The 20,756-nt window shown below is 44.0% G+C and overlaps 1 protein-coding gene across 2 annotated transcripts in view; it reads left to right on the top strand.

Annotated features, from left to right (window-relative positions):
* PARL (presenilin associated rhomboid like) overlaps positions 1-20,756 on the top strand; it is a 129,229-nt gene that overhangs the window by 55,143 nt on the left and 53,330 nt on the right. For both annotated transcript variants that reach the window (XM_078666444.1, XM_078666443.1), the window contains exon 3: positions 20,487-20,627. In XM_078666444.1, the coding sequence (XP_078522570.1) occupies positions 20,487-20,627 (141 nt within the window). The remainder of the gene's footprint in view (positions 1-20,486; positions 20,628-20,756) is intronic.

The following is a 20,756-nucleotide window of genomic DNA, read 5'->3' as shown; positions in this document are numbered from 1 at the left end:
CTGTCGCGAACCCTCCAGTGGGCAATGCCGTTTTTTTAAAGTTAATTTATTTCCAAATAGTTGGTTCCTTACTGTTGCTCCTCATAGGAAACCAAACCAGAACAATCCCTGGTAGCGCCTGCTGTCCTTAATTGCTTTCGCAGGCTTCCAGATGGTTCAGTTTCAGGACGAATGCGGCGCACTTGCTGGCGGTGCGAACCTCCGGGCGGAACCAAGCCCGTAAATATAGCTTCCACTCTCTCCTTCACGAAGAGAAACGAGCCTCACACCAGCAGTAAGGTTTGGAATCATTTTTTATTTAGTTTCAGACCTGACGCGTTTCAGTCGGTTCACCGACTTTCTTCAGAGGTTACATGGCATCATTATCACCACCACTGCCTTTCTTCATATATATATATATATATATATTCATATACATTTTTTGGAAAGTGTGCAAGTGTTGTATACTGCGCAGCCAGACGCGCAGTTGAGATGGCCCTGCAGCTACAAGTGACTCCGGGATTCACTGGCACCATGCTACTCGCAGCTTCAAGTTAATCGAGGGATCGATAACCCCGGGAGTCTGCCAAGACTCTCAGAACGGAGGAAACAGACTGAGATAATTGATCTCGACGGGGTAAACTGTCTCGCATTTCACCGCCCCTGTTTCACATCTGACCTGGGAGAAAGGGCGCTGCAGTCAGAGTGGACACAGGACTGGCACCGTGATGTTCGTCGTTCATCGACCACCCCGCCCTCCTGCGTGGGCACAAAACTACATTTTTTCCACCCCCCCACACCAGCTACCTGGCGATGCCGAGACGGTGCATGCTGGGACTTGGAGTCCGCAACATTCAACACGGACTGTCATTGCTGTGCAGAACGCATTAGGGGGAGGGAACTCAGTCCCTACAGACATTTATTCACAGGAGGAGTTCATTGGGGAATGATTCGTTAAGGAGGAAGGCGCTGAAGAAGGCTCTTAAGCCGAAATGCATTCGCCATTTCCTGGACCTCTGAAATAAACGGCTGCCTATTCCCTACTCCCCTTGTGGCCTCTCATCTTTTCTTTGGAAAGTGTGCAAGTGATAGATATATATATATCTATATATCTATATATATCTATCTCCTACTGGCGGTCGCCAGTAGGTAGTTATAGTTAGGATCGTTTTCCATAGGAAATCCATAGGAAATCCGCAACATTTTATTGGAAATAACTTTGGAGCCGAATGAGGGATCTGGCTGTAATTTTCCTTAACTTTGCCTCGCTGCGCTCCGCTCCTTCCCTGAAAGTTTCGGGGGATCCATCAAGCGGGGGCCGAGATAAAAGGGGGGTCCCAAAACGTGTTTTCCCCATGTTAATTTCCATAGGGCGGTTGGACTCACTTTTAGCCCGAACGGCTGAATGGATTTCCACCAAACTTGGCAAAATTGTAGGGACTGGTACCCCGATGTGCCTTTGCTATGTCTCAAGATATATGCTCCAGAGGTTTTTACGAAAATTAACTTTGAAAAATATATATTGGGCTACATTGGGCTATATATATGTTGGAGCCCAAATGTAGCCCAATGTAGCCCAAAGATGGCCACCAGAGACAAAAAAAAATGTAGCCCAAATGTCAGCCAAATGTAGCCCAACTATAGCCCAATGACAGAATGTCCCAGAGTGTTCTAAAGAACAACTAGAGCGCTAACAGTCTTACTTATGACAAAAGTATGGCACACCTAAGTCATCTTGATTGGAATAAAGTGTTAACACTTAAAACATTTAATTTGCAAAGGAACAAAATGAGGGGGTTCATTTTGCCATAGAAGTTATGATTAGTGCTGAAGAAAGAAAAATTAGGGCACATTTTGAGTGACCTCTCAAATCCTCTTATATTTCATTAAAAAAATTCTGATATGCAGTTCCCAAGATGGCCACCAGAGACAAAAGAGCCCAAATGTAGGCCAAATATCAGCCAGATGTAGCCCAACTATAGCCCGTCATGTCATGAGTGATGTAATATGTGACGTCATCATCAGTGCATTGCACGCGCAAGTTATAGTGAGTCCAACTAACTATAACGTGGGAATTTCAATGGTTTTATGCGAGTTAAATTTCCACCTAACTATAACTGGTGTGAAACCTATGGTTTTTTCAGTGAAAAAAAAAAATATATATATATTCAGATTCAGAGATCCTGAAAATAGTCTAGCATGTACGCCTTACTCGCGCATTCGCCAGCAAAACAGGACACGGACCCAGATTCCTTCCTTAAGATGTTTTAATCGCCCAAAGTCAAAGACGCGTTTCGCGGCTCACGACGCTTGTTCACTCGATATATATATATATATTAATAAATACCTTTCTGCCTTGTTCCTCGTGGTCCGCCTTCTTCATTTCACCAGGAGTGGGTTTTTGGAGGATATATATGTATATGTAGCAACCAATCCCGATTTAAGAAAAAAATTCGGACTCCGACACAGGCATAAGCTTCACCATCCAGCCGTTTAGTATATGTGTGTATATATATATAATATTCACTCCCATAGGATGAAGATTATTATGAGCAAGTGGATAACTGTATATAGGGCAGTTAATGAGCTCACGGGCCGTGTGTAGGGTTGACACAGACTTGTTTGCACACCTTAAGCAGGCTTTTTTGGCTAATTCATCCCCTAAGAGGGCCCTTTGGAGCCCTTCACGGAGTTGACCCGTCATGACACTCCCCATATCATGGTTTTCTTGCCAAGATAAACTCTTAAATGCCATAGGTCCTTTGACCAAGATACTAGACATAGCAGAAGAGGCCAAGGCATCAGGCTCCCTCATTGCCCCAGACTTTCCCTCCAGCTGGGCGCAGCATGGTATTTGTTTCATGGGCAATGCTAACTACGCCCTATCCACGGAGCGCGGCTGCTCCCTTTTAATTAAGGTGGACCCCAAGTTGGGGGACCTGGCCTCTTGAGAAACTAGTGCAGTTGCACCAGGGAGCTTATTTAGAAAGCTGTTTGTGAAGGAACTGGAAAGGTTTGTGGCGACCTTTACGACGCTTGATAAGGCATAAGCTAATATCAAGCATGTCTTAACACCCCGGTTTTTCTAGGGAGCTGGTCCTCGACTGGCCGTTTCTCCTATTCTTCCTATTACAGGTGATAAGGCTCCAGGTGCGGTCAATACCAGGCTAGCAAGCATTCAACACTTTCTATCCAACCCAGGGACATCGCTTCTGCGACTGTGGGGGCTACAAAGGACATACCAACAACAATGCTTGGAATGATAAGTATCCTCCCTTCAGCTCAGATAAAGGTGGCGGGTAGCTGGCTTTATTCCTACCAGCCTGGGCTTCCATGCCATGAGATGCATAGATCCTGCAGACGGTGCAAGGGTTCCAAATAGAATTTTACGGTTCCCCTCATCAATAGACCCAACCTCGCCCCATCTGCTGTCTCACTTCAAGATGCAATGCTCACAGACGAGGAGGTCTTACCCTTCTTAAGAAAGGAGCCGCCTGTCAGTCCGTGGAACATTCCAAAAGGTTTCTGAGCAACCTTTTTTAGTCGACAAGTCCGATGGGGGCCAAAGGCTTGTGATCCACCTCAGGGACTTCAATGAGTGGCTCTTATACAGCCACTTCAACATGGAAGGCATTCATCTCAGGGATGTGCTTCTCCCATCCAATTTGATGGTGCTCAGAGACCTGAAAGATGAAACCTCTCGGTTTCAGTTTTTCTCCCTCATCCGCTTTTTCTGCAGTTTGTATGGCGCTCCCAAACCTTCGAGTTCCTCACTTTTACATTTTGCCTGTCGTCTGCTCCCTGGTACTTCACAAAGGTCCTCAAGCCAGCAGTAGAGTTCCTTCGGGTGCAGGGAATCCGGCTTATCATTTACCTAGACAACATGCTCATTGTAGATCAATGCACCAAGAAACTGATCGCACACCCCCAAACAGTGATAAATCTGTTTCAAGAGCTGGGGTTTGCCATCAGTGAAAAGCGAGTGCCCTTCCTGGGGATCATCATAGATACCACCTCATCCCTGAGTCTGCCATTTCAGAAGGTCGCAAAGATCAGGCAAAGAGCTTCGCCAGACTCTGCACGTCTCTCTGGCAAATCGGTCCTCTGGTAGGGCTCCTCTCTTCCGCGATCCAAACGATTTATTTTTCCAGGCCCTTTTCGTTATTGAGCCTTGCACCGGCTGAGAGAACATCATCTCAGGAAGGGCCTCACATATTGTCAGTCGGTCCAGCTGACAGAAGAAGCCAGGGAGGAGATAGTGTGGTGGCTCACTCCTATAGAGGCCTAGAACAGAACGGCAGTCTTTGGCCCCACTCCTGACCTGGTGATAGAATCTGATGCCAGCAGATCCGGCTGGGGGGCCATTTGTGCTCTCCGCTTGAACAACATTTTCAATATAAATTGTCTGGAGCTCCTAGTAGGTTCCTTCGCAGTTCAGTGTCGGACAAAAGATCACATTCATTCCTTGGTCCTGTTAAAGATGGACAATGTCTCAGCAGTGAGATATATCTGTCACTCTAGGGCCACCAGATCACAAGCCCAAGCAACATGGCAAAAGAGTTTTGGAACTTCATCCTGGAAAATCCGGTCTCAGTCACGGCTGGGTACTTCCCAGGCCAGGAGAACCAGCTAGCAGACTGGCTCTCGAGTTACCTTCGGGACTCAAATATTTGGAAACTGGATCCGCACGTATTCCAGGGTTTAGACGACAAATGGAGTAAGTTTTCCATCAACCTGTTGCCTCTTGCCACGATCACCAGTTGCCACGTTTCTTCAGCTGGAGACTTGCTCCTCTGGCGGAGGCTACAGGTGCATTTCTCTCCAAGACTCTGGTCAGGAGATTTCCCCCCTTCTCGATTATCACGCAAGTGTCAGCTTACTTTCTCAGGCAAAAGGCGGAGAGTGTCCTGATAGTATCCAAATGAAAGTCACAAGTGTAGTTTCTGGTTCTTCGGGAAATTTTTTAGGCTTCTCCAATCCGACTCCCCCACTTTCATCAGATTATGCGGAGTTCGGATGGTGAGCTGCACCAGCTAGTGGTAGAGGGCTCTTTACAGCTCGTAGCAGAATGCTCTTTACAGGTCTTGGCGTGGCAGATTACAGGCAACTCTGGAAGCTCCCAGGCCTTTCGAGCCGCGCTGAGTTCCACCTGTCTAGAGCCTGGGCGTACAGCACAAATAAATGCTACCGTTCATCTTGGACGAGATGGGTGTGGTGGTGTCTTCGATGGGGTGTGGATCCCGTGGGCTCTAATGTAGTCCAAGTCCTTAATTTCCTTTCAAGTCTAGCGGAGGATGGATTAGCGTATCGCTCCATTAATTCTTTTCGCTCAGTGATCTCAGCAGGGCATGCTCCCATAAATGGAGCTCCAGTTGGTGAACACCCTGTTGTTCGCATATTGCTCAGTAAGATTGGTCTCTCTCTTCCACCAGAATTGAGTTATGAGGTGCTTTGGAATTAAATCTGGTGCTGAACCTTTTCTTGTCTTGGCTGCTGAACTGGTTTTTGTCTCAGAAGGAGCTTTCAGCCAAGTTGGCAATGTTACTGTGTATTATCTTGTGCAGGAGGCTTTCAGACATATGAGCCTTGGATGTAATGGCCAGGGTGTTTTCCCCTGAGGGGTTAGTTTTAACAGTAAGAAGACGCACCAAGTGCAGTACGCGCACGATTTCTGATGCAGCTTTTGCAGGATCTCCGAAGGTATACGTGGAAAAATGCCTCAAGGCACACGAGGAGATGACTAAGGAAATTTGCTCGCCGGGTGAGAGACAACTTCTCATTGCACTATGAAAGCCGTACAGAGCTGTATCCTCACCTGCTACAGCCCATTGGGTTCGTTGGGTGATGAAAGAAGCTGACATTGACACTAAGGTCTCTGGGGTGCATTCGACAAGAGGAGAAATGGCCTTGAAAGCTTTTTGTCTGGGTGCACGCTTAGAGGATCTCATGTGTGCAGCGGACTGGTCTTCAGAGTCTACCTTTAAGAGATTCTATTTTACACCTGGGGTGGATGCAGCCCAATTGGTGGTAAGTAAGCTTTGAACTAGCATAATCCTTGCCTCTGGTTATGACATAGAATGAAACTTTGCCTAGATTAAGTGAAGTTTCAATTCTATTAAGGACACAGAGGTGAGGATTATCCCACCCGGTGGTGAAGCCAGACGTAAACCCACCCGTAATGAAGTAAGTAGTCTGTTTTCCTTTGAAGATTAACAATGAAATGTTATGTTGTGACGTTGGATTGTTATTACCGTATTGGTTATCTGATCGTAGTGTTACAAGACCTGTTAATATTTTTGTGCAAGGGTTCATAGCAGAAGTGTCACTGACTCAATATGTCTTTACTGAGAATGATGGTTCTAAGCAGGTCGCATGAAGAAAACGATTGGCGTGATTCACGCGAAGGAAGAGAGAGAGCAGGCAGTGACAGAGGACTTTGTTGAGACCTGGTGATGGGCATTGAAGAAGAACTGTTGAAATCTTGTAGTTTTTTCCCTTCTGTTCCTGGGAAAAGTATTTTGCTTTGCATTAATGGCTGATGTGTTATGTTAATTGGATTAAAGCGAAGAAGGAAAAGCATAATCTTTGCCTCCGTGTCCTTAATAGAATTGAAACTTGCCTTCACCTAAGCTAGGCAAATTTTCATTCTTGATGATCTATTGTATGAGAATACTGATAGCTGCTGTTCTATCTGCACCATATCTCAATCACCTTTCTCCCATCTACTCGAGGAATAAGGCAATGCACTACTTTAAGTTTGGAATTGTGATCCTACTTCTTTTCGGTGCGGTGCCCAACCATTGTGCCTGCTTATTTTAGCAGATAATTTGTATCCTCGCTATTACGTTGTTAGGACTTTTATAAAGTGCACTGTTGCCCAGATACTGGTTGTCCTGGTACTAAGATAATATTATCCATGGAACAGTTTTAACCCTGGAGACTGCCGAAGAAAAAAGAAGCACTGTTGTTTGTTTTCTGTAGTGTGTATGGCTCTCTAAGCTACTAAGTTTATTATTCGAAGGAATTCCCGTTCAGGGATTTAAAGTCCAATGCAAATGCTACATTCGATTGATTGAAAAAGCTTTATTCGAGTTATACACTCATAAAAGCACTAACATACATTTTAAAATTCATACATTTTTAAAATACATTATAATTAAAATTCATATTTCATACACATGAAATACATTTTAAACAATTGTGCAAGCTTTGACAAAAAGAATTTTTAAGATTAATGTAAAATTTAGTACATATTGAAAGATAGAGCCCTCCTCCTAATTGACCATGCCCACCCCAAGTATTTTGCTGTTCCCAGCACTATAGGCATTTCGGTGGAGGTACAAATAATTCTCAACCCCTCAACACCACTTGATACCCCAAGGTTTCTGCAGACTGGGGCTAGCCATACTCTCCTTGGGTTTGCATAGGCCTCACACAGAAATAAGAAGTGTGTAATGCTTTCATTTAGGGCACCACATACCGGGCAACACGAGCTATTAGTACTCCTCCACCTGCCCGTCAATGACCTCAATGGGAGAGAACCTGACCTTAACTGGAAAAATAACTTCCTATCTATCGGGACAGGTATACTGTCCCAATACTGTTCTAGTACAGGTCTCGTTTTTATTTCCATGAATCTACCCCCCATTGTTTCTGCATGTGTACTCCTCCAGAGCTTATGTTCTATATAATCCCAATATATGGCCTTAATGATGTTTTTACTTGGGAATACTTCCCCAAACGGATTTTCCCAAAGGTTAGAGAGACCGAGCTCAGCAAGAACAACCCTGAGCGTCTTCAACCATGATATTTTGTGGAATATGTCTGACTTAACTAGGGCTAGAAACCCATCAGCATAGTGTCGGATCTCTGGGGTCGTCCACAGTCGTCTCCAATAAAGGATAGGCCTTAATCGGGCGCGGTCACTAACCAGTCTCCTCCCTAGATCCAAGCCAAGTGGTATTAATGGTGTGCTCTGGGGGAGACTCGTTATTCCCCTCAAGAACCTATTCTCTGATATTTGTAGGGTGGGGAGCCTCTCAAAACCCCATACTTCTGCCCCATACAGGGCTGCACCCAGGGCTTTAGCATCGTAAACCATGAGGACCGGTTTTACAGGTCTAGTTTTTGATTTCACTTGTTCCGCCCGGAGCGCCCCATAAATCTGCTGGTGTCTCAGTACCGCCTTCTCAATATGTCTTGACCAACCTGGCTTGCTTGATATCTCTACCCCTAAGTAAGTAAAAACATTTACTACCTCAAGCTCGATATTATTCAGAGATACCCTTGGTTGGGATCGGCGCCTTTGACCAAAAGCCATCAGCTTTGTTTTGCTAGCATTAACTTCGAGACCATGTTCCCCGCAAAACGTATCAAATATATTCAGGGCGCGCTGAAGTCCTGCAGGGGTTTTGGATACAATAAGGGTATCGTCAGCGAACATCAGGATAGGAACCCTGATGCCCGCTAGCGATGGTGCATCCACACTTGCATCCAACATCCTATCCACGATACCATTGATGAACAGGGAGAAGAGCAGGGGTGCCATTGCACATCCCTGCCGTACACCCCGTCCAACACGAAAATTAACGGTAGATTCCCCATTACTCCCCCACTGGACTTTGGCGAAGTTGCTTTCGTGAAGACGCATTATTAGAGTGAGCAACTCGAGTGGGACCCCTATCTTTTTCAGGACTGCCCAAAGCTTACTCCTTGGCACCAGGTCGAAGGCAGCCCTCAAGTCTACAAATGCGACATAAAGGCTGCCCTCGCCAAGTAGTACAGTCCCCCACCGCAACATGGTAAATCGAAATATTTGATCAACCGTGCTGGTTGCCCGCCTAAAGCCTGCCTGATAAGGGGAGAGGGCATTATTCTCGTCTACCCAGTCCATAAGTTTATTGACCACCATCTTCCCCACCACTTTTTGGATAGTGGCAATCAAACTTATCGGTCTGTAATTGGCCGGCAGTGACCGATCACCCTTCTTGTAGATCGGTATAATTATTGCCCCCTTCCATATTTCTGGGATTTCAGCCCCTTTAGCTAGAGCATTTCCCAGTGAGGTCACATACCTAGCCCACCGTACCTTGTCGTGCTTAAAAATGTCTGAGGGAATCCCATCTAAGCCTGGTGCTTTCCCCCCTTGTAGGGTTGAAATTACCAATTCTGCTTCTTTATTTGAAAACAGGTTTCCCTTGCAAAATACCACAGGAATAGGTTCTATGGCCACAATATCCCTGCTTTCTGCATACTGGGGTTTAAAATACTCAACCCATAATGCCGCATTAACATTATTATTTGGACTATTAGGGGTACCACCTCGGCCCCACTTCACAATTTGCCAAAAAAGTCTAGAATCTCTTGACCCAGAAGCTTCAAGTAACTCTTCCCAATATTCCTCATCCCACTTTTTCTTGGCCTTGCGGATACTAACATTGTAGTGTTTCCTAGCTATACTAATCAAACCCTTGTCTCTGCTTTTAAGTGCCCTACCTAGTTCCAATCTGGTTAACCTGCACTGTTCATTAAACCACCTCGCCATTTTAACTGGGGCTTTTCTATTTACCTTATTTAATCTAGTAAAATGTGGTTTTATAAGAGAAAAGAACGTATCATGTATGGCTGTTATTAAAGAGGAACCAGGTGTTACGGGATTTATTATCTCCATGGCTGCAATTGCTTTATCCACCTCCGAGTCTATGTAGTCCATGGAAGCCACATTTGCCAACACATTTGGCCATTTAACTCTTCGTGTATCATTGGCCATAACCGGTACAACTTCACTACGCGACTCTGGATTGTCAGGCGTGACCCTCCACCAGGAATGGGTGACGCAAAGGGGATTATGATCACTTTCTAGTCTACCCTTAATTTCCATATCACCTACCCCACACCATAAATTAAGGCTACAAATGACATAGTCTATTCTACTTTTACTATGACCATTGTCAAATGTACAGTTGCCTTCCTGGTCGCTCTTTGTCCTTCCATTGAGGGCCCTCAAGCCATATTCCAAACATAACGCGTTCAGTAGCAATATATCTTTTGTCCACCGCTTGACTGGTACAAGATTCAGGTTTGGGACACCCCATTGGACATCTTCCTCCTGCCCTAATGGATGTTCAGTATTTTCCAACGGCTCGAAGGTCCTATTAAAGTCGCCAGCCATAACCACTCTATTTCCCAGGGACTGCGATTCTAGAAAGGAGGATAGAGCCTCTAGGGTGGAGGAATTCCCAGCACTCATACCCCTAGCATAGATATTGTATATGTATATGTCTATCACACCCCCCTTGTCTGGTGATATTCTGAGCAATTGTATATCCTTGCAACCCAGGTCAAGCACTTTTATTTTAACTTGTAAAGTTTGCTTGATCCAAACTGTTAAACCTCCCATAGGTCTGCCCCTTGGGCCTCTACTCGCTGGTATACAAAAATTTAAATAACCTGGGAGGAAAATTGGGTCGCAAGCCCATGTCTCCTGGAATAGACACATTTCAAACCCGTTGACAAAATCTATCCAATTTTGTGACAGCAATCTAGTACACAGCCCTGCGATATTCCACGAGAGAAACCTCCCCGTGCTACATTCCCACTACCCTCCTACCACTCTGAACAACTCTCAAGCTAAAAGCTAGTGACATTTCTAAAAAAGAAACTGTCAGAAAATGGGAATGACTATAGAAATCTGCTGCAATGAATTGGACTACAATTTTTATTCTCAAAAGAGACCTCTCACGTACAGTGTCATAATGCCATGGTATTTGTGTTTACTGAAATTACTGATAGCCTTATGTCGGTAATACTGGGTGTTGGAACATTGCATTGGTATTCCCAACCTCTTTAGAATGAAGGCCTGAAGTCTTTAGGGAGAGAAATCCAAGCATTGTCTGCCAGGTTCGAGGGTGCCCTGCTCCTACCACACATGTGCCTTACTATGGGCACAGCAAAACAATTAGCAACCGAGGAGCGAAATAGGCGTTCAGAAGTGTAGTGAGTGTAGTGGAGTATGATAAAGGCTGTGACTTCAATGTGTAAGTCATGGTGACTGAAGCACAGCTTCTGGAGAACTGCTGGCGAGTCGTCAAATCTTGAGGTTGACTGAGTAATGTGAGCCTTGAGGCTTCGTGGCCTGCTGGTTGGATTTCCTGTGGCCCTTAAACTCTTTTAGCTAATCTGCGGGCCAGAAGAGCTGGGAAAGCAGACAGGGGTCTCGCTGACCCTCTGTACATTAAATGACATAGACTGAGTCACTATCAAGACTGTTCCATGAAAACCAGAAACTCATGCAGGGTTATTTGTTTATGTGTAGCCCCACTTTGGGTGCTGGAAGGCAAGAAACAGCACAACAATATTGTTACATCTCTTTACCACACTACACATTCAACTAGAGATCAGAAAATTACAAGCAGTTGTGGTAATAAGAAGTAAAGCATTTGCACTGGCAATTATTAGGAATGTGAACAAGAAATATCTCCCAAATATTTGAAGTAAGGGATAGTAACCCACCCCCTCCCATATTCTATTCTCTGCTGATTTCTTGACATGCATGTCAGTCCCCATATTTTTCCGCAGGATAGCTAGGAAGAGCGCAACACAAGTGTGCTGAATGTTCATCAGTCGTCCTACCATCCCTCTGCATCAGATGAAGTTGTTTTACTGCTGCTTTAATATGGGGCTTATATATTTCACAGTTTCTTGTTTTTTTTAAATCTGCGACACAACTTTTTCCCATTTTCAGGTTTATGGTTGGAATTATAGCTTGTGAAGTATACATGTGCAAGGTAATGATAAAATAACGCGTCAACTTGACAAAGCTTAGCACCATACAGGTCATTGCTCAGTGAAATAATTAGCAGTACATGCTCATGTATATTTAATCTCTAAGTATATATTAAACATGAATTGCCAAAACCGTCATAACCTGATTAAACCAAAGCCATTGTTTATATTCAACCCAGGACACGGCGTGTCATTAGAAGAGCTTTGTGACAGAAGAATTAATAACACAGAATAAACCTTACTTAAGGCAAAGCAGATTCTCATTGGTTACAGACAGTCCAACAAAGATTTGGTCTGTAGGAGGCTCTTTCATAATTTCATGAACCTTTAACCCAACCTTTTTTTGGTGTATAAATACATGTGCAGTTATAACGAGGCTTGGAAAGTGTGTGGCTGGCCCGAAGTTACCATTTTGTGGGTGTTCCACACATTCGGAGTGCTTCCTCTCTTGCCAATCCCAATGATGGCCAATTTTCTCTCATCTTTAGTAGACCTAAAACCGCTGAAAAAACTTTTACCCTGTCATATTTTCCACTTCTTGAAGTTATAAAATAACTGCAAGTACTAGTTCTTTGAATAGGATTTGCTAAGTATTGTGAACATGGCCCTAGATTTCTTTATCTCCTTTCAAAAAATGTTTATTTTCTTGAGGCCATCTATGCATAACGATTGAGTACAGATGTTTTTTCTGGGACTAACAATCCTCATTACCAACCCTTTTTCTCTCATACTAAGATTATATTTGTAGTATAATGAGTAAATATTTATTGACGGAGGAGAAAAAAATTGCTAGATTTTTTGTCCCCGGAAAACGATTGGCGACCAAATGATTTACATGATCACTTGTTGGTTCCAGAAAGACTTTGAATGAATCATGGGAGCAAAAAGATCAATCGCCACATTTTCAGAAAGGTCGTGTAGAAAAGGCAGAGTATGTCTAGCGTAACTAGTGGTCTCGAGTCAACCCTCCAGAAGTGGAAGTCAGATTTGTCCATGTCTGCAGGAGGACTATTGCAGCAGTGCTAGGTTTTTGTCGTGCAGAGGCATAGCAGTTTGTGGTCTAGAGCAAAGGAGTGAGATAGCTTGTGATAGGGAAGAAAGGAAATATAATGTATTATAATATGTTGGATGTGTAAAGAAAGGGAAGAGGTGAGAATATTTAAATAGATGTTTAGATTTAACTTTATGGGACTTAACAAAATACATATTTGGGGGAGATAAAAAAATGACCTGAACGAAAAAGGGAACATGATTAGGTTAGTAGAAGTGAGTGGTGTACAAAAGGGCAGTGTAAAATGTCCTTGTTTTCAACATGGAAAACTAAGATTCTAGTAAGGAGAATAATTATACATTTTCTTTCTTTATTCTACTCAGCAGCCAACAATAAAATTCATCAAACTACATTTCTCAGAGAAGAACGGAAATGTAGGCAAAAACTTTGTCTGTCTTTACCCAGTTAAGTCCAGAGCAAATCTTAAGCCTATGAGAATTCACACTTCTACTTTATCTTTGTGTAGAATCTGAGTGCCATCCAGCCAAGAAGCAGATAACGTCATTGTTCCTCCTTCCATCATTTGTGCTCCTCTTCCATGCGAAATAACAAATGGGTATACAAAAGCCTTTACATACTCTATAGGGCCTACAAGATCTACACCATAAGCATTACCTCAATGATTGTTGATCGCTGTAACCATTGCAACTATAAAGAGCAATGCATATCAAATGTGTGCCAAAATAATAATTTTATTTCTTGGTTGCGCCCAACAAAAAAATCATCTCAAACACCCAGGTGGGAAGTCGAACCCCGCCTTTGCTGTTGCGTGATCTTATTCACGCATCTGTGTCCTTAAGCTTTCGTACCTTTTAGGATGAAAGATTAATTTGTCTTCTATGTAAGCACTCTTTTTTGAATTATGCTAGTTTGAAGCTTTTTCAGATACAAAGAGGCTACATCAATCATCGGTTTAAAGTAAAACTTCTTCCAGGTTTTATTCCATCAACCAATCCTCCAACCTCATTATGTCCTCCACTCTTCCCCAACCAGCAAATCATTAGCTACCATTGCTGCTCTCATGAATTAGCCTCAAACTGGATATGTTAACCCCGCTTCCTGCTAATACATCTTATCTGCCTGAAGCCTTCCAAACAAACTCCCTTCAAATCCGGATATGTCATAAGAGTGTGATATACCACTACCGTCCAGGACACTAGAACGCAGGTCATTACAACACATTATGTACATGCAGAGTCACTACTTAGGATAAACTATCCCAATGCAACATTGCAGGCAAATTTAGTGATTTTTTTGGGGGGGTGCATAATATATATCAGTGCTGGTAACTATTGTGGTTTAACTGCATTTTTCATTAAACAGGGATTTTTTGATTTGCCTATAACTTTTCCCCCTTTAGACCGATGTGATTGAAATGTGGCAGTTTACCAGCTTACTCAGTTAAGCTTCAGCATGGTAATCCGTTCACTTCTGGAAAAACGTAAGGGGGTGAAAAATTAAGTGTCTTAACATTTTTGCTCCTGTAAGAAATTTTGTTCACTTCTGCAACCCAGACGCTAAACAGATGTACATCACATACAGAACAAAAGCATAACTTTAGTGTGCTTTTATTGATATGAGTCAAGACAGGAATAAACTAAGTTAAAAACTACTCAATGTACATCATATAAAGGACTTATAACGGTACAGTTTGTCAAACACAGCCCCCTGGATTACAGAATAATTATATGGACTATGACACAAACAAGTAAAATCATTAATAAAAACGATCATGGCTGCTTTTAAACCATAAAAGGTAAAGCTAAGTGGATGGCACGTTTTTCAATAAAGAATGCATACAGACGCTGGGCTTCCCCAGCTCCACTTGTTCCCTAACCAACCATTGCTTTTTAAAAGAGTTCTTCACCCAACAGGAGCTTGGGATGGGCCTACACATTTTCCCAGGGTTGGTAAATAGGTTTTCCCTTCCCAAGCTCATAAAGCATTCCCTGACATACTTAAGCCAGGGGATACGATAACTGTGGTCCTGAGAGAGGCAATCACTTAAAATGTCCTTGCTTATGGCAATTTCCTTTCTCAGCCACATTTTCATCCACAGTTTTAGGGGGCGGTTAGACAGCAAATCAGAAAGAAAATCCATCCTCAATTCTGCGTGGGCTACGAAGGAGGTGATGCTCTGCGGTAAACATAATAGTTTTAGGAAGATGTTTTCAACAATTTGGAGTTCCTCGTACTCCGTATAACCCAAGATCTCGCTACCAATGATACCTTAGTGATACACTTGCCCTTCTAAATCTGAAAATGTGTCCAATAGGTCTATTGCCCCATCTAGAGACATGGTTAGTTTCATTCATCAAGAGGGCACTGAGAAAAAGGGTGGTCTCAAAATGAATGTGAAGTATTGACCTCTGAAGGTCAATGAAAAGGCAAGAATTATAAGGCAAGAAATTAAGGTATAGTCTCCCAAGTCATCACTCTGACAGGAGTATGTAGTTGTGTGACTGAGTTGCAGACTGTGGTAACACGGTTTCTTATCCTGGTTGACACATCTAACCAAACATTGGTGAATATGGCAAACTACTTTGATGACTGTAGACAAACATACTCTGCATACTCCTGCCATCTAGTGTTCCGGAGTTGTGCAAGTTTTTTTTTTCTTCGAAGAAGTCTTTCGAGTCACAAGGTCGAGTGACTCCTCTTGGTGGTAATGCGCATGGGCAATGACACCATTGTTAGATAGATTTTTCTCCGCTTTCAGGTTTGGATGTGTGTGCCTTTGCTGCTTATTTAGACTCTGGTCCGATTATCTGGTTCTTTTCTATATCTTCATCAGTATTGTTACCTTTTTCACTTCTCCATCTGTGTCTATTACAGAAAAACTCCACTGGTTCGACTCCGTTAGAATGAGCCTCTTAGGGAAGCGCCCTTCCTTGCCTACCTTACACATTGTTACCAGTCTTCCCGAAACTGCTCCACTGGTAGTGTAACGTACGCCCTTTCGGTTCTACCCGTGTTGCAACACTGAGTATCCGCTCACAGATCTACACTTGGTGCACAACTTGTGCTTGTCCCCTGAGCACAATGAAGTACTCTGCACCAAGTCATTCCGCTACAGAAAGACCCTTCGGATCGTGGAGCTTGCCACCTCAAGATGTCTGACAGAGCCACCGACGACACCCCTGACATATTGGAGGAGCAGCCATCGGTCGATGACAATGGGGCCTTCTCCTTTGTTGAAAGTTCCGGCTCCAACCTCAAGGGTGACTTTGAAATAGAGGACATTAAGCCAGCTCAACAACCTTTAAGGGCAGTTCCCCCTGCACATGGCGACCAGCCCAATCCTGCCAAAATACATTCGGCACTTCTGGTCTCAGAATCCCAGGTACCCAAGCCACCACTAGCCATGGTCTGCACTGAAAAACAGCTATGGGTGCCTCGCCTTCGGACTCCGCTCCAAAAGCACTTGCAAAGCCGTAACCATCTACTTCGGCTTCCTCAGACCGAGACCAGCAATGGGTTGATATTCTGTGCCGAGCCAGCAGTCCGCATCATCTATTTCGACAATGAGCACCCATTCCACCATGAAGCCGAAAGCTTTCTTGTGGAAGACATCGAAGCCGAGCTCCAGGCCCAACACCATACAACAGGTGGGACCAATCCTGCATAGGTTACAGGAAAAATTGGACACTCACCAGATCCAGGTGGATACTGGATGAATCATTGCCACAGCTTCCTCTCCTCCACCAAACTAAAGGGAAGCTTGCCTTTGAAGAGGCTTTAGACATGCCATTCCCTCCTAAGAGGAAGACTAAGGACAAGGCTACCAGCCCTCCACCCCTTCCACCTCCTCCTCCACCACCACCACCACCACCTCCCGCACTACCACACTCTCCTGCACTACCACACTCTCCTGCACCACCATCTTCTACAGAAGAGCCACTAGATGAACCACTACAAGGGTCTCCACAGTCAGATACTGGTGGGGCCACAGGGAGATGAAATCTATGACCGATCCCCCTGCTGACATGCATCCTGATCTTTATCCTGCGCACCCTTTTCCACATCAAGATGCTGCTTCTTAGCAGGAGGTTATAGCAAGGGCTGCTGCATTTTGTAATGTGAAACTCTATAAAGAGACTTTAGAGGATGACTTCCTCTTCTACACGGTTTCCATCACGCATTGGGATACCCAATACCTGCCCTTATTAAAAGGCATGCTTAAGCACACTGATGACATATTTAAAGACCCTCTTAGGTCTAGGGTTGTAATTCCTTACAATAAAGGACAGTTACCACCTGACACCCTAGTTACCACCACAGCACGCAAGCGTGCCAACTCTCATGCCACTGGAGACACCCTGCCGAGATGCTTGGGGGGTGGGGGGGGGGGGGGACGGGGGGAGTGGCAGCTCGGGCTCCTAGCACGCTATCATTGTGCCCACTGGGGTGAAATGAAAGATCTACTCCATTATCTCCTGGAGGAACATAAAAAACGCGGCCAACACTTCGTTTCTAAGGGGAAAATTATTACTAACACCTCCCTGACATTAGATGCTGCTGACACTTAAGTCCGAGGAGTTAACACAAATATTTTACTTCGTCATCACGCCTGACTTAGAACCTCTGGGTTTAAACCTGAGGTTCAACAAGCCGTGTTAAATAAGCCCTTTGATAAGGAACATCTTTTTGGTCCTCAGGTGGACTCCACATTAGTAAAAATAGATGATACTGAGACGGCCAAAGCTATGGGAGCCCTCCAAACACCTGCTACTTGTGGGGGTTTTTCATTGCGCAGGTTACAGAGGAGCCTCAAAAGCCACCTTCTTCTAAGTCCTCCACCTCCCGATAAAAACAGGAAGGTCAGGGATCCTCCTCGAAGGGCTACTATCAAGGCTCCTATAGAGGTGACCACGGCAGACTTAGAGAAATGGATGCCTCCCCGCCACCTTCTCCTGTGGAGCAGCATCCTTCACCAAGCAGTGACTACCCTCTCTTTCCCTCCGATCACATAATACCTGTCTGGGACAGAACTAACCATTTCCTACCCACATGGCAATCCCATCCCATCAGACAGGTGGGTATTAGCCATTATCCAGCATGGCTATTGTGTGGAGCTCATTACCCCACCAACCAACATTCCACCTCTCATTCACAGGCTATCACATGAGCATCAAACATTACTCAAACAAGTAGTTCAAGCTCTTCTCATCGAAACATGCCTTAGAGCCCATCCCTCTTCAAGATCAGGGTTCAGGTTTTATACTCTCTGTACTTCCTAATCCCCAAAAAGGACGGGTCTTTAAGGCCAATCTTAGATCTCAGGCCCTTAAACAAATACATCCTATCAGAACGCTTCCAAATGGTTACCTCACAGTATGCTATTCGGCCTCTTCAACAGGGCAATGTTATGGTTATGCTAGTCCTAAAGGACGCCTACTTCCGCATACCAATACACCCAGCTCATTGCAAATACTTAAGGTTTGTCATAGCATGCAAACATGACCAGTTCAAAGTTCTGCCATTCGGGGTAACCACCGCACCTCGAGTGTTCACCAAATGCCTAGCAGTAGTCACAGATCATATACGCAGACAAAATGTCCACGTATTCCCTTGACTCATCAAAGTCAGCACTCTATCAGTGCCAACAACACAGTCAGACCTGATTTTGTTGTGGAAAGAGCTCTTCGTACATTAGTTGTCAAAAGTCTGCTTATGTTCTACACTGGTAGAACTATAACTTTCAGAAACTCTAAACCACTTTTTATCGCCTTTTCACCACCACGCAAAGGCAACCCTATATCAAAATTGGGTATTGCCAGATGTATAGTAAAATGCATTCAGGCTCGCTATGCTAAGGCCAAAAGACCTTTACCTGTTCCTCCAGAGCACACTCTACTGAAAACAAAAGGGAGCAACCATAGCCCTTTTAGGATATATTCCCATGGCTGACATATGTAAGCAGCTACATGATCTGCACCACACACTTTCACCAAACATTATTGTGTGGATGTCTTAGCATGCCAACAAGCCAACGTAGGACAGGCAGTGCTATGTACCCGTTTCCAAATAATTGCAACACCCACAGGTTTGCAACCGCTTATAGGAAGGGACTACTTTACAGTCTTTGCAGAGTATGTTTATCGACAGCTACACATGACCTCGAAAGGAATATGTTACTTACCCCGTAAGCATCTGTTTGTGGCATGTAGTACTGTAGATTCACATGTGCCCACTCTCCTCCCCGGACACCGTTGGCCATTGCAGGTCATTGCATTTATTAGTTGTCACTATTTATGAATTTAGCATGGTCATTACATTACTTACACATACTTTACACTCCTTTCTCAGCCGCCTGCGGGAAAACAATGTAACAATGGAGTAAATGCGAATTACCACAGAGAAGAGGAGTCAGTCTGCTTCGTTATTCAAAAAACTTCTTCGAAGAAAAGCAACTTGCTCAAGTCCAGACCCAACACTAGATGGCAGGAGTATGCAGAGCATGTGAATCTACATAACTACATACCAGAACGGATGCTTACAGGACCATAATCACATTCCTTTCTCCCACTTCACTACCATTAACAACTAAACTAGCGTTGTTTTAATACCTAAAACATGCAGAAAAAAATGTTCCTGTTTTTAGGCATCCTAATAGTATTCCTTATTTATAGACTATGCTCAAGTAGAAATAACCCTGAATCTTGTTGACTGTAGTGGAGGAAATACAGCAAGTTTGTGCGATGGGAAAAGGAAACGTCTGCACACTCTAAGATTATACAGTGGTTTCACCTTGTTTTTGCAAGGGAATGGAAAGTGGGCACAAAAGAAGAAATCAACTGCCCGTTGCCCAAAACTTGCATGAAACTATTTGTTAGTGAGGTCTGTAAAGGAGCAGGCCATTTGAATAAGACAAGTGCATATTCATGGTCGTGGCAGACAGTTTTTTCTTGTTTGTGGTATGTCTTCATGTTAAGGATTTTCGTCAGGTAGTGCAAGTGAACCTTGGAACTAGACTCCATATCAAGATTTAACAATTAGCAGGCAGAGGGGGACATACCATTTTTCCTGACGAAAGTGACCTACTTTTCATCACCTCTGCACCATACAGCAACCCAGCAGTCCTGAAGAATACATGTTAGTAATGTACCCGTGGTGAAAGGCGAAAATCAGGGATTCCCGCACAGGTTGTACAGAGGGCACGTGGTTGTTACCTGTCCCCTAGAATCCTTTGGATTCCCTCCCTGGCCCTACATTTCAAGCCCAGCCATACTGGCAAGGAACTGGGATTGTTGGCAGCCCAAATTGGCTGCCACCACTAGTCCTGCCAGCTTGGAGAGACCATTCGTGAGGGCAATGCTAGCTGATGTCTGTCACTCCAAGCCACAATCAACCTTCATCTCAATTTAAGGGTTAACATTTCAGGCTGAAGTGACCTTTAACCTGGGTGTAGGAATTTCTGACCAGCCAGGAACCTTATTGTCAACATATCCACATTGTATCCCACAGAGGTAAGTCATTGAAGGTTATTCTAGGATGTAGCGGTTATCTCACAGGTGCTGAGGATCTTGCAGTGTAGTTTATTTTTATTGCTGTCCTTTTTCTTTGCACGAGTCTTTCTTTCGTCGTCTGGCTGATTGACACACCCTTTGTGTTTTTTGTGTTCTCATATGAAACTTTTTTTATTGTTTTTTATTGTTTCTTTTTCATCTAGTTTACAGGTTGTGCATTTGCTTCTGCTTCTATTTGGCAGTATGAAGCTCTGAAATTCAGAGTCCAGAGCTACTTTGATGAGGTACAGGCAGATTGGCTGGATAGCAGGAGGCCAAACAAAGAACTGGATTTCAGAAAACAGGTAATGAAATTACAAACGAATTTGGGTAACGCTATGGATATTTATATTCATCATTTTTAAGCATTCTAAGAATGTTAATCTATAGTTTTCTGTTCCTTTCAATCATTAACCAACCATGCAGGGAATGCA

Source organism: Lissotriton helveticus, chromosome 11, assembly GCF_964261635.1.
Source record: "Lissotriton helveticus chromosome 11, aLisHel1.1, whole genome shotgun sequence".
NCBI lineage: Eukaryota > Metazoa > Chordata > Amphibia > Caudata > Salamandridae > Lissotriton > Lissotriton helveticus.
The sequence above is the reverse complement of the archived record's forward strand: the minus strand, read 5'-3'. Positions and strand labels throughout refer to the sequence as shown.